Source organism: Squalius cephalus, assembly GCF_949319135.1.
Source record: "Squalius cephalus genome assembly, chromosome: 2".
Taxonomy (NCBI): Eukaryota; Metazoa; Chordata; class Actinopteri; order Cypriniformes; family Leuciscidae; genus Squalius; species Squalius cephalus.
The window spans coordinates 7,298,762-7,319,866 of NC_137123.1; the positions used below are offsets into that span (position 1 = coordinate 7,298,762).

Below are 21,105 nucleotides of genomic sequence, written 5' to 3' on the forward strand. Positions count from 1 at the left end.
CCGACAAAGATTTCCTAGCTTTCTGCTTCTTTTTTACAGGCTCAGCCTCAGCCATAACTAAATCTATCGTTGCCCTTTGCTTATAGCTAGCCCGCCGGTGCTTGAATAGGGGCGTGTACGTGTGCAGTGCCGTCAAGCAATTCGTTACATCGCGAGACCTGATATCACGCGATACTTCCTGACACCGACCCGTGTCCCAAAGTTGCAAGTGAGTTTTTTCTGCTCTCGGGCACCAGGGGGGTGCGAAACCACCACCATTCAACCCGAAATAAGTAATATAACCATTCCACTGACTCCGAAGCTGTTCAGTTAAGGTTAAAAAGTTACCTAGTGTCCCTTTAAAGTAATTCACACTGAGATTATTTATTCACATTTATCTTATATTTCCTGTAATGAGTCGCTGTTTTCATATAGTAATAAAGTATTGTCATGTTTTCATGGCCCAATATAACAGATAAAACAACATTTACAGTTTGATGAATTCTGTGTTTCAGGGGTTTCTAGTGCTGTTTGGAGTGTGAGTTACAGTCCTTCACGCATCTGTGCACTAAAGGACTCAACAGTGACAATGAGCTGCTCTTATACATACCCTTCTACTGGATATCAGATCAAGAAAGTGTTCTGGACCAAAAAAAGTGTAGAGCCTCGAGATCTGTCTAATGACCCTGAATACAGACAGAGGCTTCAGTATCTGGGAGATAAACAGCAGAACTGCACCGTCAGACTGAGTCATGTGACACTGAAGGATGAAGACGTGTACTACTGCAGATTCAACACTAATAAAGCTAATAATAAATGGATTGCTGCTCCAGGAGTGAATCTTACTGTCACAGGTGACTTTGATGAGGTTTATCTCTTCTTCTGTGCATTATGTTGAATAATAATCAGTGTATGACAGCAGCACTAGATATAATGTGTGTGTTGTGTTCAGATCTTCAGGTGGAGTCTCCTGAGAGAGTGACAGAGGGAAATTCAGTCACTCTGAGATGTAAAAGCAGCTGCACTCTGACTGACAGAGCAACATTCATCTGGTACAGAAACTCACAGCCATTAACTGAGAGAAGAGACAGAAACAATGAACTCCTGCTGCAGTCAGTCAGAAGAGAGGATTCAGGCAGATATAGCTGTGCTGTAGATGGACACACTCACATCTCTCCTGCTGTTCAGCTCAATGTCATGTGTGAGTGCAGATTGACTTTCTCTCTTTAACCCTCATGCACTTTAGATTTCTGGTTACAGTCTGTGTGGTCCAGGTCAAACTGATCCTAATTGTATTCAATTCCCCAAAAATCACACTATATATATATATATATATATATATATATATATATATATATATAAAAAAGTTTATTAAAAAAAAAACTTTTAATATCAATACTTTCACACATTACAAAGAATACATTTCTGAATTTATGATTTATAAAAATGTTTTAACCACTATTTTTAAGACTGCCCCTCCCCGACACCCGTGGGACACTTGCCATTATACATTTATAACAATAATATCTTAGTCAAAACCTAAAGTAATCTTGACCAACTATATAGCATTTGAAAGTGTTCAGACTGTAGTTAAGATCACTCAATCCATATATGGAAATCGAAGAGTCCTTATATGGTCACCAGAGGAGTCTGGGTGTCAACTAGTGGAAAAGTTTGGTACTGCGCTCAAAAAATCATACTGAATTATTTTTTTATTTTTTTTATATCAACCTACAATTTGTCACAGAATTTGTTCAGATATTTAGCTTTAATTTTCTTGAAGTTTTAGTTTATTTATTTTATATAAAATATAAAACTTAAAAATATTTCTACAATAATCTGTGAAGTGTTCCCTTTAAAAAGATACCAAACTTAAGTCTGTGCTCTGAAGTATTTTGGATTTTTAACAAGGTTTTTAAAGGGCACCTATTATGCAAAATTAACTTTTACATAGTGTTTGAACATAAATGTGTCGGCAGTGTGTGTACACAACCACCTTTTTCAATCCCCATAAATCATAAGCAGTGTCTCAGTTATCAAGCCGTATGCTTTCTCACTCACCCCAGCCAAACTCTGTGGAGCCAGGTAAGTGTTGCACTGCATGTTGCACTGTCCTACTCCGGGACGGGTCTCTGTCCTCCACGGGTACGTCTGTGGTCCCATTGGTCCTGCTGGTTCGGTCGCTGGGAGCCTGGTTAGCGCCCGTCACGCTGGCTCACTGGGATGTTCAGATTTGGCTATGTGATTCAGTACAGCGGCGAACGTATAGGCCCCTTGTTCTGCATGCGGAGATTGCGAGATTGTGAGGTCAGGGTTTAACAGCTCCTACTTCATTGTTCCCAAGAAGAGTGGTGGGTTAAGTCAAATCTTGGATGTGCGTGTTTTGAATCGGGCCCTTCACAAGCTTCCGTTCAAAATGCTAGTGCAGAATGTGTTCGTCCCTAAGATTGGTTCGCAGCGATCGGCCTGAAGGACATGTACTTTAATGTCTCAATTCTCCCTCGACACAGACCGTTATACTCTTTGAGTTCGAGGGACGGGCATACCAGTACAAAGTCCTCCCTGTCACCCCGCATATTTACGAAGGTCGTGGAGGCCGCCCTCTTCTTGGCCCACTCGTGAGATCAGTTGTGTGAACACAGGGACCTGGTGCTCAGACACCTCAGCCATCATCATATTCATTGAACTTTCATTTTTGTCTGTTTTAGACCCACCCAGGAGTGTCTCAGTGTCCATCAGTCCATCTGGTGTAATAGTGGAGGGAGATTCAGTGACTCTGAACTGCATCAGTGACTCAAACCCTCCTGCAGAAATCAGCTGGATTAAAGGAGGAACGATTGTAGGATCTGGAAGAATCTTCAACATCTCAAAGATCAGCTCTGATGACAGTGGAGGATACAAGTGCAAGTCCATCTATAAACATGGAGAGAAATACTCTGATACTGTGACTTTAAACGTCATGTGTGAGTTAATAATCATCTGCACATTGTTAAAAAACTTAAAATTCATAAGTATTTGTTATGAATTTTTATTTGTGTCTTTAGATCCTCCCAGAAACGTCTCAGTGTTGATGAGTGGATCTGGTGTAATAGTGGAGGGAGATTCAGTGACTCTGAACTGCATCAGTGACTCAAACCCTCCTGCTCTGAACTTCAGCTGGTTTAAGGAGAATGAACCCTCAGCTGTTGGATCTGGACAGAGTTTCAGTGCACTACAGAGTGGACGCTTCTACTGTCAGGCTCACAATCAACATGGATCTCAGAGATCAGACGCTGTAACTGTCACAGGTGAAGCTTTTATTAACACACTCCTGTATCTTCACATCATTCATCAGTTTGGAGAGTTAATCATGATGATCTTCCTCTTTCAGTTCATCATGTTGCTGGTGGGAATGTGATTGTGATCACAGCGGCATCTGGAGGATTATTCATCATCATCTTCATCATCATCTTCATACTGTCTATAATGTGAGCTTAATAAAAAAACTGCAGTGATTGTATAAATTCACTTTTGGTCTAATGTAGGAAATGGCTAATTTGTGTTTTTAATTATTAGTAATCTTTAAAATAAATCCATATGCTGCTAATGTCTTTCAATATAACAGAAAGAAACGAAGGAGTGTTAAATCTGAAGATCGTACAGTGAAACAGGTAAATCTCATTGATTTATATTTTATCTGGTCAAAACACATGGTCTAATCTCTGTGTTGTGGCTTCAATTAGTTTCAGATATATGCTCAAATTAAGAGAAAGCAAAGTGCGAAAAACTGCAGAAACTATAAAATCCACATCAAGACCAAACTTTGAAGAAATTCATGTTATTTTATTTTGTTTATTTTATATAGCTTTAACTTACATGAAACATGGAGTAAAATATTTATTCAGTAATCATCTCATCTCGCCATTTTTCGTTACCGCAGCAAACGCTCACACTTCTGAACACCTTATCGCTTCAGTTGAATGGAAAAATGTTCTAGTAATAATTTTATATTATTGACTGTATGATTGATTATTATTGATTCTACAGCATGTGATCCATCAGTGTTGTAAGATATTTGTAATTTGTAGTGATTACAATTTAGCTCAAAGGAATTATTAATTAATTTATAGGGAATTCAAAAGAGTCGCTTATTACAACCGAGCAAATGACTCGTTCGCGGTTCATTTGAACTGGCTGTAACTATCAACTCTGCAACGGATATAAATATCCGAACTATAGTGAAACACTATATAGTTAGCAAGGTAACTTAGATCAGAAATTTAAGACATTAAATTTGTAAGCACAATAACACAAGTAATATTTCTCTTTAAAATACAAACAAGACTTTATTGATTATTCTAACTCATAAAACTAATATCTAACACAAACACACACACACACATACACATTCATACGCGTTGCAGAAAGAAAAAGAGTAAGGAAAGATTAAGTTTTAAGAGTGAGATGATGTAATCCCAAGTTTCTATAGTGCACTCATAAGACATGACCTGGAACGAACCATCAATCATTAATTTAACCCTTCTATCGTTTCTTAGACAGGTTATTAAATTTATATCAATACACCAGTGCAGCTTTTAGTCTGGAGGTACTTGCTTGTCTTTGCGTTCCTTTTTGGGAATTCCCTTCGTTGCGTAAAAGGGGGTTTCCCCGGGTTCGTTCGTTGGCTGTGGTCTCCTTGTGCCTGGGTCTGCGGCGTTCCAGTCACGTGTTGTGCTGGCGGATGAATTGAAAGTCTTTGTCTGAAGCTGGCTTTGCAGAAGAAACGTGGCTCGAAATCTTGTCGCAAAACTTAACTTAGAACCGAGACTCACAACGGAAAAGAAAGGAAACTAAGAAAAGAAAGGAAATTGAGAGGAGTAGATGATGGCTTGAATGAAGCTGTTTAACCCATGTTCTTCGGATCTTGATTTGGGTTATTTCGTCTGCGCGTTTACATGGTTCCTAGTCTGAGAGAGCGAGAGCAGAGAGAGAGAGAGCTTTGTTTCTGTCTAAGATTTTTAAACTCAAAGTTTGTCCCCCCTCCTGAAGAGATCGGACCAATTAGACACTGGCTTTGTTTGCAAAGTCATAAATCATGCGTTATCTGGGATCTCCTTACTAGCAGAGAGAACAGAGGCTACAGTTTAGATATTATTACTATTATAAGAATACGAACATTTTACACATTTCAATCAAGCCATCTTTTGAATCATGAGCATACGATCATATTGATATGAAACACAACACACTTTCATTCACACATCTAACAGTTATAACAATTACATGAATTGTATGGCATCTAAGCATATTAGACACATTTATTGTAGAAACAATATAGAATCATGTCGTTGCATGATGCTTGATTTATAAGTCCATTGAAAATTGTTCTTGAATGATTTTATGTATAGTTATGGGTAAAATCGCAGTTCCCTGGTTTGAAGAGAAGAGAATTCTGGTATGTTCCTTCAGAGGTCCTTAAGGTGGAGGGGGTCTGGAATGTTGTGGGCTCGAGCAGCTTCTGCTGTTATCTTGATCGGGCTGAATTGTGCTATCTCTGAGCCAATCATTCTTTTCCAAGCTATCTCACATTGACCAGTTCTTCCTTTAGTTGGGCTCATCTTCTTTGAAGCTTGCATGGCCATAAAGTTCTTAGCTGGGGGTTTTCGTTGGTCAGCGGAGACTGGCTGGCTGGAGCCTTCTTTTATGGCTCTGGGGTTGGTGATTTGGTGTCTGGAATGTTCAGTTCTGTGAGAAATTATGTTTGAACAATTCACCTGGAAGATTCATTTGTGTTTGTTTCACACTCAATCCTACAGTGTCGTGATAATCTGAAGAACTTTAAAACCTTGTGCACAATAAAGGTTTGAACTTCTGTATCTTTCAGACACACTGAGAATCTCAACAATGGTGATGATAAAAGTGCAGTGTATGATGGGAGCATTCAATCAAAACTAATCAATATCTCCCAGCATGCATTGTAGCATGAATAAATTATGCTGAATTGCCTTAGTATTTTCTTTTATTATTATATCTGCTTTTATTTTTGCTGTTGTTTTTGTTGCAACTTTTTTGTAGCTTGTTTTGTGATGTTCAGAGTTTTATCTGATTATTTTGTTGATTGTCACCGTTGTTGAGATTCATACGCTGATTCTTGATCTCTGTGTTGGTCTACACTATACAGTAGATCAAAACCTTTATTATACACCATGTGTTTTTAAAGTTCTTAAGATTACTTCTTTGTCACTGCTGGCTCACATGTGGTAGTGACACAGAACTATTACACTCAAGAACAAGAAATATATTAGTAATAAACATAATGAAAGATAAGGCTCTTTATGAGATCTGGCCACTACATGACGATTATGTCACCATCAATAAATAGCCATCTGATTTTCATGTCATAACGAATGTGTTTTATAAACACAGTTAAAGCAGTCAGAGTAAATCTGACGTTAGAAAGTCAAGGGTCAAGAGCTCAACTAAAGCAAACACTGATCTCCATAATGGTCTCCAAACTTTCTCCAAACTTTATTATTTTCTATAAAACGTCAACTTCTAAACTTTTGCTAATTCTCAATAATAACTTTTATGACAAATTGGTTTGTAATACAATATTTTTAAATTACAGGCAACCACAGTTGGCTTTTTTTTTTTTTTTTTTTTTTACCATGCCATAAAACCTAAAATATTACTGTCGTATTTTTTACTGTAAAGCACCTGCATCCATCTGCCAGTTTTTTACCGTAAACTTTAGTACAATGTTGTAAAACACAAATATTTCTACCATATTTTTTATGGTAAAGTACTAGCAACCACAGTTGCCGGTTTTTTTACCGTAAATTTTTGTTCAATGATGTAAAACATAATAATTGCTACTGTATTTTTTACGGTAAGGTACGGTAAATGCAACGGTAAGGTTTTTTTTTTTTTACAGTGTACTTCCAAAATCCATACAATTAACAGTATTTTACTGTAAAATTACATGAAATGTCCCGTGAGAGCTATATCAGTTTTTCACTGTATATAGTAAGGGTATCTCTGTTAAGCAATTAACATGTCTTTTCCTTTGCTTTTTTACATTTTTTTACTGTTAAAATCACGAACATATGAAAAAGCCCTTTACTTTGAACATTGTCAGGGAACTTTTTTGATAATTTTTTCATAAAATTGTGTATGTTCCAAAGTTTATCATTGATCATGTTTTTAAAAATGTATATTTATTAATGTGATTGTGATGTTTTGTGATGTAAGACCTTCTGTCTCTCCTGTAGATCTCTGATCCCAATGAAGACACATATACAGCTCTTGAGCTCAAGTCCACGACCTCTGACCTGTACGACACACTCACAGTAAGGGAGACGTCAAAGTCAGATACTCCATCACAGATGATCACATGACCGATCTCTCGCTCTTTCACACAGACCGTTGATCGCAGACATCCTGAAGACTCTTGATCCTCAGAGCTTTTCTAAACATGAGAATCCATCAGTAAGTGTCAGAACCTGCAGCTCTTCTCAATGTTATCAATAAAACTCTCTTCAGATTAGTGTGATTGTTTTATGTATCTTGTGAAAGGGTTTATAATGTTGTTGTTGAACTTCAGTCAGTCTTTCTTCATCTTATTGTTTGTTCAGATCAACAGGAAGATTCTGCAGTGAGAGGCGGAGCACAAATGAACCAATCCTGAGCTCTGTGGGCGGAGCCACTGATGATTGACAGGGGTCATCAGTGATGAGTCACAAGAGATTAATTTCTGTATAGTTTAAGAAACATGATGTAACAGTGGAATTAAATGGTATATTGAGAAGTTGAGATATTGATGAGTTTTGATTGAATGCTCCCATCATGCACTGCACTTTTATCATCACCGTTGTTGAGATTCTGAGTGTGTCTTCACTTTAAGAATCTTAAAGTTCTTAAGATTACTTCTTTCATTGATTCCATTAAAAAATATCAATATTAAAATTGTTAATGACAAAACATGGGTTTCTGCATCACTTTTATTTGTTTTCAATACTTTTTTCATGTTTGCTCCAAAACACCCCTGACATTTAGCTGGAGTTTGTTGGTGTGATATGCCTTTAAGTGTAATTAATTATTTTTTCTAAAAATAATTTTGAAAAATCACATACCAATTTAAGAAATAACTGGTTTTGACACTGGCATCAGAGTCCTGCACGGGTCCGATTTTGTAAATCCGCACCCGCCCGTACCCGCAGTGCTTCAAACCGCATCCGACCCGTTTTCCGCCAGCAGCACTAATTAAAATCCGCACCGCACCCGACCCGCTTAAAACAGAACCGATACCCGACCCGCACCGGAAATAAAATCAGTTTAGCCAATCACATTATAGACACAATTACAAAAATGTTTATTGCCAGGTCATACAGAAGTTATTACACGACAATTAACACAAGGACAACTTCAGCCGAAGCTGTCAAAAGGCCGGTACATGAAGAACATGGCAAACGTTACCACAAAACTGAGTAGCCTTAACATTTTACCAATCGAACAGACAACACTATATGCCACGCAATTTCGTCTAGCCTACATCTGATCATTTTGGGTTCAAACACGCCCTGCACACCACACATACTTAACAGTGTTAAATTTAAAAAATACTGTTCGATAGAACTGCTTTGTTACCACAGTTTCTGCGTGCTTCCTCTGCGATGAAGTTCCACATTTGCGGCTATCCAACACGAAAATGCATGCAGCAAATAAGCCTTTCACAATACTTTCTTCAGGTAACTCCAAATTTCTCCCACATAGTGGATTTGATTTTTTATGACGTATTGTCGACAACTTTACAATCTCCACTAGTTATTATTTTCTTCAACTCCTCAACATCCATCTCAATGACTGCAAGCCTAGGTAACGTTATAGATCCTGGGAGGGCGTGGCGCGTCGGCACAAATAAACTGATGTGGATTTTATTATTTTATCAACTTGAAATACAGGCATATTTTTGTAGATGTGTTCCTAAAAATATGCATATATTTTTACGTTTGAATGTGATTGTTTTAAACCCGTGTTTAGACCCGTGTCCGACCCGACCCGCACCCGTATCCGACACGGTTGGATATTTTTCACCCGTTTGAGCAAAATTTGCAGGTCACCCGTCGTGCAGGACTCTAACTGGCATTGTTAAAACTGTAAGAAAAAGTATTGGTATCGGATCAAAATAAAAAAGTTTGTAATCGCCCATGCCTAACAATCCCTCAAACTGCCACCAGAGGTCACATCTCCTGCGTCTGACATCAACCTCGATGAGCCTCACCTGTAAATCACTAACATTCATCTTCATTCTTCAACAAAGAAAATATCATCATTTTTCGTTAGTTTTAATCCTATTGTTGTCTTGTTGAAGGAGAGGAATTTACAGTTTAAGACCAGGACCAGATATGATGAATGAAGACCAGAGGCCTGATGTATAAACGTATTTTTCCACGCACATATCGGGATTTATAAAAAATAAACTTGGCGTAAATAAGTGCGCACAGTAAGGATGCTCTTGACCGTGCGTACGCACTCTTTTAGAAGAGTATGTGTTTTGGCGACACCAACTGGCCCAAATAGCAATAACTATTTAAAATGAAAAACTTCTAAATTATCCTATTACATCACCCAATAAATCAAATTGCATCAACCTGAATTATCATTATCAGCATTCTTAACCAGCTGCAAATACTTTGAATTTACTCTTTTTTTTTTAATGAATGGGCTTTTTGTTCACTTTTAGACAGAAAATCTAAATAAATACAAGATAATACAAATATAATTTCACTCACCAAGCCTGTCACTTGAAGCAAATATCCATCCGTTCTTAAATGTCCGCGCCAGCGAGCGCGTTGAGCCGTTTAGTGAAACTGACGCAAATAACAGTTTAAATAAATAAAATAATGATTTAAACTATGTTTTACTTCTGATATAAACATTTAGATTAAATATGCCATTCAAATTAATGGAGAACACTTAAACATGAAATCATTACTGAGAAGCTACAACATTTTTTATATTCAAATTCAATCAATATAAATATTTGTTGTGGATGTTTTTGAACACTTTTCCTGTGGCGTGCTGTGTTTTAATGTTTTAACCACAGAGATAAGTGCTTATCATGATAATACAAGATTGTCTGAGAAAATAGTTTTGTGCAAATAATGCCCAAGGCCTATCTGTTTCCATTAAAAATATAAATCAATTAAAAATACTATTCAGCCATGTGGAAAAGATGAAATGTATTTTACACTATTTATTTATGTATTCAAAAACAAGACAAGGATAGGCAAGTACATGATTTTTATTAATGTAATGCACTGAAAAAGTATTTTCATTCATCCAATTAAAAAATTTTAGGGTAATGGTTCACATCTATATTTTATAACTTGAGCCAATGAAAAATAAATAACTTGCCCTTACCAATATTTTCTATGTCAATGAAAACTATTTTATAACACTTGGCACAAAGCATATTTTTCTTGTTGAAAAAAATCAATTAATTTAAATTCTATTTTTGATCTAAACAAAAATATATAGATTTAATCAAAACAAAAATTCTCATTTAATAAATATGTATTAGAAATTATTTGTTTTCTCCAATTAAATAGATATTGATTTAATAACACAATTATTTCTCATTTTTAAAAATACAAGTTAATAGAAATTATTTATTTTAAACAAACAAAAAGATATGGATCCAATAAAACATATTTCCCATTAAGGAACATTAATTAATCTTGTCCAAAATCAAATAAAAAAGACACATAATTTTCATTAAATCGATATTTATTGAATTATTATATACATTACTTCCACACATACACAATTTCGTGTCAGATTTTCAACATTTGCGACAGACGGCAAGTCCCTCAGAACCTCTTGACCCTCAAGTATATGATTCCAATGTTTGTGGGTACAGCTTGTGCTTGTGCATCTCTGATGACAAAGATTTCCATGGTTTCTGCTGAAGAGTTTTTTCAGCCTCTTCCTTCTCCAACACCTGGAAAAGAATTTAGGAAGGAGAAAAGAAAAAGAAAAAAAGAATAAGGAATCAATACAACTTGGATTTCCCCCCAAATTAGTTTACATAATACTAATACTTCTAACTAATTATAAGATTTACTCCAATTTGTTGTTGACATAAATATAAGTTGCACAAACTTTCCAGCACATGGGACTCTGATTTTAGCTGAAAGTAATTGTTTCTATATTTGAAATTAGCCTTCAGGCTGTTTTCAGACATATATCTGAACATAGTCTGATGGCTAATTTTGAAGTGGACAGCCATAGCGTTTTCACATCTCTAAAGTAATCTGGCCTTACCAGGAAATCTTTGATGAGGTCCTCCACTGTTTCTCCCATAAAGGATGAGATATTTAAGTGCTCTTTGTAGCGGTGTCAGTATCCTGCATCAAGATAGTACAAATTTGGCATGAGGGTACATTATGGTCAACAAACTTTAGCACAATATACGTTATCAGTTGATATAATAATCATTACAATATATGATTCAATAGTGTGTCAATCCTATTACTAACGCCACGAAAAAATGTCTGCCCCCCCAGTGTCCTCTGGCTAGTACTAGCTGCTACACTTTTTTGAAAACCAACTGACATCAACCGATTGGCGCCAATGCAGCAATACTTCCATAAATAAAAAGCATACAATCCATAAATAAATGACCATTGTGAGTGTCGACAGTCATAAGTGTTAGTTAACGTTACCATTAATCACAAGTGAACGCCAGTCCTTTTACATGTAAGTTAACGTTAGCTCCTTAGTTGTTGATCAGGTTTCTACGGTTTTAACCAGAGAACGTGCTGCATCGAAATAACGTTATGTTCAATGATTAAACGTTCACGTTAATTACCATTGTAAAATCAAAATAAGCCAGGGGTAAACGTATATGTTCCCTTTTGCAATCGGTCAGGTATTGATTAACGTCGACACATTAACGTTAACTTGCCTATAGTGTAAACTAAGCTAGCTAACACATTTTTAAACTAATGTAAGTTACATAACGATATCTACCAGATAAATTCGGCAGAGCAACATGTCTTGTACAGGCTACTAAATATACAGCAGCACATTTAAATGGTTGTTTGTTTCACTTACTTCAGTTTATCCGCGATGAAATCTGATTCTCTCTGGAGCAGCAAAGTGATCCACGGAACGTAGAAGAGCGGTTACATCGGTCTGCCGACTGGTCGTCGAGAAGATTTGTGTTTAATGCCCAAGCGCAATCCTGTGTGTAACCTTGAAATTGTACATTCGTCGAAACAAATATTTCTTATTTGAGCTCTTAATGAAAAATATTTATATTTAACTATGTTTTGAACGAAAAAAATATTATTTGAAAAATAAAACAAATAATGGTAAACTGAATTGAAAGACAAATTATTAATAGGAATGAAATACTGCTTGAAAACCTTTTTACAGTGTGTGTCTTGTACCGTTAAACGTTATCACGTGGATGAATAATCATATGCAAATGATATGCAGATGAGGATATGCATAGTAAAACTAGGCGTTGTAAGCTCCATATATGGTTATTTCAGGGTGGAGAGCATGTGCGCACAATCTTCCGCTGACTGGGATTTATAAAGTGAATTCTGCGCAGGTTCTGGTGTACGAACGGTTTTATAAGTCTGAATATTTTTTTGCGTACGTCATTTTTGGCTTTCAGGCGCACGTACACTTTTAGTAAGGATCCTACGCACAGTTTTATAAATGAGGCCCCAGGAGTCAGAAGTGCAGTCAATTGATGAAAGTTTTCCTGAAGAAAGTTTGCAGTTTCATCAGCAGAATCAGCTTCAATACTCGGCAAGGAGTTTGTAGGCCGTTCTGCCGTACATTCCCATTTTCACACCAATAATACTCTCACACAATCATGAATCAACGTCATTATTTCAGGAAGAATGATTCTGATTGGCTAAGAAAGAGATACATTTAGAAAATATCCACGCATGGACTGATAAAGCACATCTCCACTGGTTATACAGCTGACACCAGGACCCTGAGTCAGTGACTCTCCTGGGTCACAGGACTGCGTTTCGAGGCGCCATGCAGTTTGTAGAGAACAAGTTATTTCGTTTCCCTAGGGTGCCAATACTGCAGTGTAAAAGGAATACTAGCACACACACACACACACAGGATACAGAGTTTCTTCAAGGTTGAAGTTGGTCGAACTCTGGCTCTAAACAAGTCATACTTGTTTGACACAATGTGGCTCAGACTTTGACATTAAATATAATGCAAAGAAGATAATATTATGATTGTTAGGAGTACCCTTACGAAAAGAAGTATACTTAAAGTTAATTTTATGATGTATACTTAAGTAATGTTCAAGTATATTTTTAAGTATTTAAGTATTATGTAGTAAGTATATTAATGTCAATATGTACTTGTAGTAAACTTGTAAGTGTACTATTTTAATACCGCTTGGGACTAAATTGGCCCACTTTTACAATATAAAAGTATATGTTTAAGTGTACTATAAGTGTAACAGTAGTAAACTTTAAGTGCGCAACTAGTTCATAATTACGTCTCTCATTTGTACTGCAAGTGAATTTATGGTACTTATGGACAAGTATTTTAATACTTGTAGCAACTTTAAAGTATACTCTCAGTAAACTACTAGTTTAGTAGTTTTATACTACACATTTCCTTTAAGTGAACTTAACATTATACAGGTATAGTTTACTATTTATATATCATTTTTGCACTTGCAGTAGGCCTATACTACTATGTTCAAATGTTATTTTTTATACTTGAAAAATACCTTTAAATGTACTTTAATTTTAAAAACATTTTATTAGCTTCATGCATCCTTTTTTATCAACACTTGAATGTTGGTAAGTTTCATAAATAAAGGCAACATTTTTAACGAAAAAGATGAGAAAATCTCATTTTTGTCAAAGACGCCTTGATCAGATTCAGAAACGTGATCAAACACAGATGGAGTAGATCGAGTCCAACACCAACAAAGCTTCACAGTCATTTTCTCTTCATGGGTTACGCTTCATTTCATTTGGTAATATTAAGCAGTTTTGATTTACAAGCTGTTTAATGTTTGATGATCACATTATTTTACATTTGAGTGAGCAATCTTCTATCACTTGTTTCAGCTTCTTCTTCTCCTGTGTTTTGTTCCGGAGATTCTGTACTAGAAGATGTGTCATAGCGCCCACTACCGTATAACAGTGAAAACATGGAGAGCTGGAAAATTCAGTCAATGGCGGGGAAAGAGTAAAATAGAATTAAAGTAAATTCCTATACACTACCAGTGGACTAGCCTACACAAAAATTCAGATACGCAGAATTAGAAACATATCTGTTTTATATCAATATTTTAATCAATATTTTCAAACAATATAAGTTTCATAAGACTGTGTATATGAAAAACTATGTAAAAAAAGTTTATTTAATAGGCTACTCGATCAAAAGAGTTAAAGACCCACTCCGATGAAAATCATGTTTTTCTAGTGGTTAACATGTTCTTGTGGCATTTTTCTGATGTTAGAGGACATATCTTGAGAAAAATAAGCTCGAAGTTGTATTTCTGAGTATTTCTGCATTCAAATGGCTGTGAATCAGTAGCAGACGCTAAAATGCTGGCTAAAATAGACTGGAGTTGTGACGTAGTAACTCCACTGGGCGGGGCCACAAGCTCATACTCCCCTCCGCCCCGCCCGCTCAGGTTCTGAGGAGTAGAGAAGACGATGGCGTATCAACACCTATGTGCGGTAGCGGGTTGCAATGCTAAGAGGAGAGATATTGGTATTAGCTTTCATGCTTTACCAAAACATGTTGCTGTGAGAGATGAATGGATTACGTTCCTTGGTCACGGCAATGTTAAAAACCACACATCGGTTTGCGGTCAGCACTTCACAGAAAACTGTTTCACCAACTGGCAGGAGAAAAAAAATGGGCTTCGTCAGTAAATTATTTTTGAAGCCGGATGCAGTGCCTTCCATCAAGACACCATCAACTGGACAGCCTGTGTCTTTACCGGTAAGTTGTTTTTTTTTCTGTCGGGAGCTAGTTCAACGATCCCGCCTGTTTGCAAGCACAGTCTCCGTGCCAACGGCTCCGCCCACAACGCAGAGGCGAATTGCTAATGAGCTACTGCCGCTCTGCTGAAGCGAAGTCCCAGAAAATGGCACAGGTTTTGTGATTTTGGCTAAAAACGGCATAATCATAATTTAAAGACCACTGAGAATGTTTAAAAATAGCTCAAAATACCCATGGGAACATTGATCTTTATTGAAAGTGGGTCATATATGTAGTTGAAATATATATGTGGGTCATATATGTAGTTCTTGACTGAAAAAAAGACAGAAAGTAACTTTAGGGCGCATTTGTATGAAAGACAACAACTCCCACAATGCACCACATTGCACAGCTTCGCAAGCCACTCCCACTAATTCAGAACAGCACATATGAGGTATCCGCCTATCGGAGAAATCACTCTTCCGTCTACAAGGCTAGCTACCACTAGAGCTTGAAATTCACTTCACACAAAATGTCTAGTTAGTTGGCAAACTCATTAGTGAATTACTCCTCGTTTGTATTTCTTTCGAAATGGTGAGTTATTGCATGGTACCGGGATGTTCAGAAGAATCTGTTACATTAGTGGGGTAGTCGGGCAGGGTTCCCTTTCCACACCACACAGTGAAGAATGGCAGATGAAAATGAAGGGCAGCCTGAAGGCCCAGGGTGTAATGTGTCACAAGGAACTGGGGCCAGACTGGAAAATGTTCCATTTAGTCAGCCTGTGATAAATGCAATGATGATGCCTTGGTTTATGGGGGTCCCATGGATCCCAAGGTTTAATGGTGACTCAAGTAAAATGAGTTTTTCTGAATGGAGTGGGCAGGTACAGGCTATGCTGAGGGCACAAGGGTTAAATCAGGAACAGAAAATTGACTTTATATATGGGGCACTTGAGGGTGAGGCAAAAAGAGAGATGAGGCTACTGAATCCAGGAAGACGCTTAACAAGTGTAGACCTGCTGAGCGAGTTAAAGAGACTGTATGGGCGTGTAACACCAGTAGCCCAGATCCGGGCACAATTTTTTAAATGTCACCAACAGGAAGAGGAAACTGTTTCTGCTTCCATTCTCCGTCTCCGGGAACTATCCACATGGAGGCAGCAGGAACCAGCGGGCTCTGCCCAGGATGAGATGACTATTAGGTACCAGCTTGTCCTGGGTTTGAGGCCTGGTGTGGTGCAACAGGAACTCCAAAGGCAGGTGCATAGAAAACCTACATTGTCCTTCACTGAGGTGTGTAGTGAAGTGAGAGCATTAGAAGTTGAGTTGAAGATGGAGCCTGTCTGTGCCTCACGTATCTCTGTGCCACAGACAAACCAATCCATGGTTGCACCAAGCCTAGAGGAGTGGAGGGAGACAGTAAGAGCCGAACTTAGAAAAGAAATTACAGACCAACTTTCTGTTATTAAAGAAACCTTAACTGACGAGATTAAACGGCAACTCTCTCCTCAGACTTGGGTGCATAGAGACCTGTCTTTATCCCCTAGGGGGGCTGTTCAGGAAGGCCGCTATACTGCCTCCCCCAGGCGTCACCAGACTTTGGAATCGGACGACCGGGGCAAACCAATCTGCAGAGGCTGTGGGAAGGCTGGTCACATTCAGAGGTACTGTCAACAGGGGAGGAGGCAGTTAAACTAACAGCCCCAACCACTGAGAGCCAGATGGTTGGGGAGGGGGACCAGGGAAAGTTACGCTGTTCAGTAAAACTTTCTTCCAGAAATGGCTGAGTGGAGAGCAGAAGCGAAGCCCACAAGATCTGCACTGGCTTTCTCTAAAAGCAGCTAATGGACTACAGATCCCATATACTGGCTACGCCATCTTGGATTTTTCAGTGGGAGGAGTCACCGTGCCAGGTAAAGTGGTTATCATTGTGAAGGATGAGTGCCTGAGTGCTGAAAGGGGTATCCTAGGGATGAATGTCATTTCACATTGTTGGAAAGAGCTGTTTCAGGGAGTCCACCCTGGCCTGACTGTCTTTGGTGCAACTATGTCACGTGAAGCAAAGAGGGAATGGGAGCGTGCTTTTGCTGTCTGTCAAAAGGTTTCAAAGGATGAATCATCTGATGGACAGATTGGAGTGGCCAGGTTAACCCACCAAGACCCAGTCTATTTGCCTCCTAACAGTGAGATGGTGCTGTGGACACACCTCTATGCTGCGAAAACCAGGTTGGATTTTTGTGCTTTGGTGGAAGGCCCAGAAAGAGATGATGAGTGGCAGGTGGCTCAGGCTGTTACTACTGTGGTGAAAGGACACCTCCCTATAAGGGTACGTAACCTCAATCCTTACCCCATATTGATACCTCAACTCCGCCCCCTGGCTAATGTCTTCCAGGTTGACCCGAGGCAGATTCGAGGGGAAAAAGACCTTGTTTTGAAGACTTTGGATGCAGGTGTGGTAGAAGTGGATGTGCAGACCAACCACATCGGTACAAAAGATCATCCAGCAACAACAGAAGATGGACTCACTGTTACAGCGATGGAGAGACATCTTTGCAGCAGGTGATGAGGACTTTGGCCAGACCAGTGCAGTCCTCCACTCCATACCTACAGGTTCTGCACCGCCCAGTAGGGAGCGCTACAGGCCAGTTCCACCAAGCCTTTACCCTGAATTGAGGGAACTTCTGCAAAACATGCTGGATAATGATGTCATAAGGGAAAGCTCCAGCCATTGGGCAGCACCAATTGTCCTTGTGAAGAAGAAGGATGGATCCTGGCGCTTTTGCGTGGACTACAGGAATCTGAACGCCCTAACCCACAAAGACGCCTATCCCTTGCTAAGGATAGAAGAATCCCTCACCAGCCTCAAGCAAGCTGCTTGGTATTCTACCCTTGACCTGGCCAGTGGATATTGGCAAGTAGATGTGGACCCGAAGGATCGAGAGAAGACTGCATTCACCACACCCCTGGGCTTGTACGAGTTCCAGAGGATGCCATTTGGCCTCTGTAATGCACCTGCAACATTTCAACGCCTGATGCAGCGGTGCCTGGGTGGGCAGGTCCACGACTCTCTCCTGATCTACTTGGATGATGTTGTTGTATACTCCCCAGACTTTGACATCCACATCAATCACCTGGAGCAGGTTTTTGAGAAGTGGGCAGCCCATGGCTTAAAGTTGCAGCCCCATAAATGCAGCCTGTTCCAGAGGAAAGTCACTTACCTTGGCCATGTCATCTCTGGTGAGGGAATATCCACAGATCCCGAAAAGACAGTTGTCGTTGAGAACTGGCCCATCCCCTCTACCATTAAGCAGGTACGATCATTCCTTGGGTTTGTGGGGTACTACAGAAGATTTGTGAAAGGTTTTTCTAAAGTAGCAGCACCCTTGAATGCTCTCCTAGTAGGTTCTGCTAGTATGCGGAGAGGAAATGCTGCCATCAACTGGACCACAGACTGCCAGATGGCATTCGATTCTTTGAAGACTGCTCTGGTGAGTGCCCCAATCTTGGCGTATGCAGACTTCTCAAAACCCTTCCATCTTTACACGGGCACCAGTTCGGGAGGTTTGGGGGCTGTGTTGGCACAGCTACAGGATGGTAGAGAGAGAGTTATAGCTCTCATCTATAGCAGATGATGACAGTGGAAATATGCACTGATCCCAGATGATGACAGTGGAAATATGCACTGATCCCAGATGATGTCCCTCCAGCAGAGGCTTTACCAGCGTCTCTGTTGTGCAGCTCATCCAGGATCTCCTGCTCAGCTCAATAACAGTCTACAGAAAAAATATCTTCTTTCAATCTGTTTTATGTATACTGTTAATTTAAACTTTTATTTTGTTTTTCGTATTTTAAATGTAACTTATCTTGTAAATAGTTGTAAAAAGTACTGTAAGTAAAAATGTATAGAACAATTTATTTTCTATCAAATGTACAAATTCATTGACAAGAACATTACAGAATAATTTCTCTATTACATTTTCAAGTCATAACTTGCATTACAAAAATAAACAATGCACATCATTTTTTTTTCATTTACAAACTATAACTCACATAAAAATAATGCATACGATTTTTTCATTTACAAATTTGAATTCACATAAGCAAAAAAAGTTTGTTTAATCTGTCAAGAAGAGAAAACAATCTGTGCATTCTCTCCCTGCTCTCCTGTGATCTCTTCTCCTCTGTCTCTCTCTGAAACTTCATGTCCTCCCTAGCTCGAGGGAGGGCATAGCTCGATCAGCTCATCCTCTCGGTCTCGTTTCTCTTGGCTGCTGCTGGTTCCTTGTTCTATCCTTCGCGGCCCGGGGAAAGAAGGACGGTAGGCAGGGATGCCAGTTCTGTGCAACAAAAGTAGCCCAAAAAACCCATCAGCTCTTCTCCATCGAGCGGCCGAATTCTCCACTGGATTTGTGCGTCTGAGAGATGTTTTGGCGGTGTTGGAGTGCCGAAATCGTACATACAGGGGTGGAAATCAACCTGCAGAACATTTTTTTACTGCGGCAACAACTTTAAAGTATCCCAATTCCGTGGGAAAACCTCGGACTTGGCAACACTGACGGTTTCCCGCATTAGAAGGATCCTTCGAATTTGGACAGCCTTCGTCGTGCCGCTGTGACGTAATCTGCCTTCAAATGCGGCCTTCGGAGGATGCAGCCCCTGAATTGGGACACAGCTAGTATCTGTTGTGCACTTGTTATTGCGGTGCATTGTGGGATTGAATGAGTGAACTCGATAACGTCCACTATGGTTTCAGACACCACTACAAATGGCTGTTCCCTCAAATAATGCCCTATTGAGGGTATAGGGGGCGATTTCAGACACAGATGTCAAGGGTGTAATGTGATTGCTTTTCAAGGCACACGTGATCCAAGTTAGCCGTTACACTTTTTCCAATGGTAGAGCCACAGATCCTGGTCTCTCCCAGTGTAACAGTATTAGCTGTTACTTTGGGGTTTTTTATATACTCACCACTAGGGGGCGCATGATCGTTAGAACCTCTTGTATTTAAAAGGGTAGTAGTATAGAAGAAGTCAGTTTGTTTGGAAGAGGGAAGCATGGTTTTATCCAAGCACCTCCAGCAACACTCATTGGAGTCCTGATTGAGAAACTTTGTTTCCAGTTCAATCATGTAAGTTTTGTTCCTCCTAAATGTTGTGCAATTGTTTTCATTTGATTTATATAATATATGATAGATATCTTTTTTTTTGTAGATGGACTCTTTATACGTTACTTTATATTGTGAGACTGTTGAATCCTGTAGTTGCTAAGGCTCAACTGAAATGGACATCAAGTGGTTTCTAACCAATGGATTGATCTCACTGCATTACCTTGTGGATTATCAAATATCCTAAGTACAAGAATTTGACTCTGTGGGCTGTCTAGTTTCTTTTTGTGGATTTCCTTGGATCACTGGAAGAGCATTTGAAGGATATTTTGGACTTGGACATCATCCTAAAAATTGACTATTTCAACTTTCTTTATAGTGATTCCATTAATTACTTAAAGAATCACTCAACTACAAGAGGGAACTGATTAGGGTTTTTTTTATTGTCATTTGTTTTGTTTTGTTTTTTTGTTTTTTGATTAAGTCTTTCTTTACAGACCATTTGTGTGGATACTGCTTTCATTTGTTGAACTGGTTTCATTTCAAATCATTTTCATATAAATGCATTGTTTTGTTTATTTCTTCTGTTTCCTAAATTGATATAAAGGTATGAAAAGTTAATTCCTGTCTTTATTGTTTGTGGCTACACACTGGGGAACATATTAAGATTTTGCAGCAATACGTTCTTAGTTGGTGGGCCCCTCCTATTATTCAGATATATATAGCTGCATGCTACTAAAGTGGACAGTGGTTATATACTGTAGATGGCGCCCGAACAGGGACCCACAGACTTCATATACGTTGTTGAAAATTTCCCAGTGTTTGTCACAATATAAACCCTAACACGTTAGTAAATAAATAAATAAATAAAATGGCTAGTCAGGAAGTTTTGGATGAGGATGAGCCCGTACCCAATACAGATTTATCATCTGCACCATTCAGCACCCACAGAGAACCACTACGAGAGTTGATTAATACGTTCAGTGACCTGTACCTTGATTCAGAGGAGGAAGAAGTGTTCGTGGATGACGGCCAAAAGGAAGTCCAA

The 21,105-nt window shown here is 38.8% G+C and overlaps 1 protein-coding gene and 1 long non-coding RNA gene across 2 annotated transcripts in view; both read left to right on the plus strand.

Moving 5' to 3' along the window:
* The window catches only part of LOC307148874 (B-cell receptor CD22-like), a gene marked incomplete at both ends in the record, with an annotated part of 53,727 nt that extends 50,277 nt beyond the window's left edge, over nucleotides 1–3,450 (plus strand). The window contains 3 exons of the mRNA XM_079854782.1: nucleotides 2,688–2,942; nucleotides 3,024–3,266; nucleotides 3,350–3,450. Coding sequence (XP_079710908.1) covers nucleotides 2,688–2,942; nucleotides 3,024–3,266; nucleotides 3,350–3,450 — 599 coding nt within the window. The remainder of the gene's footprint in view (nucleotides 1–2,687; nucleotides 2,943–3,023; nucleotides 3,267–3,349) is intronic.
* A 3,783-nt stretch (nucleotides 3,451–7,233) lies between these two features.
* On the plus strand, nucleotides 7,234–7,693 carry LOC307154556. Its single transcript, XR_013820375.1, has 3 exons — nucleotides 7,234–7,307; nucleotides 7,380–7,446; nucleotides 7,593–7,693. It is a non-coding gene; the product is annotated as an uncharacterized lncRNA (long non-coding RNA).
* Nucleotides 7,694–21,105: the final 13,412 nt, after the last annotated feature.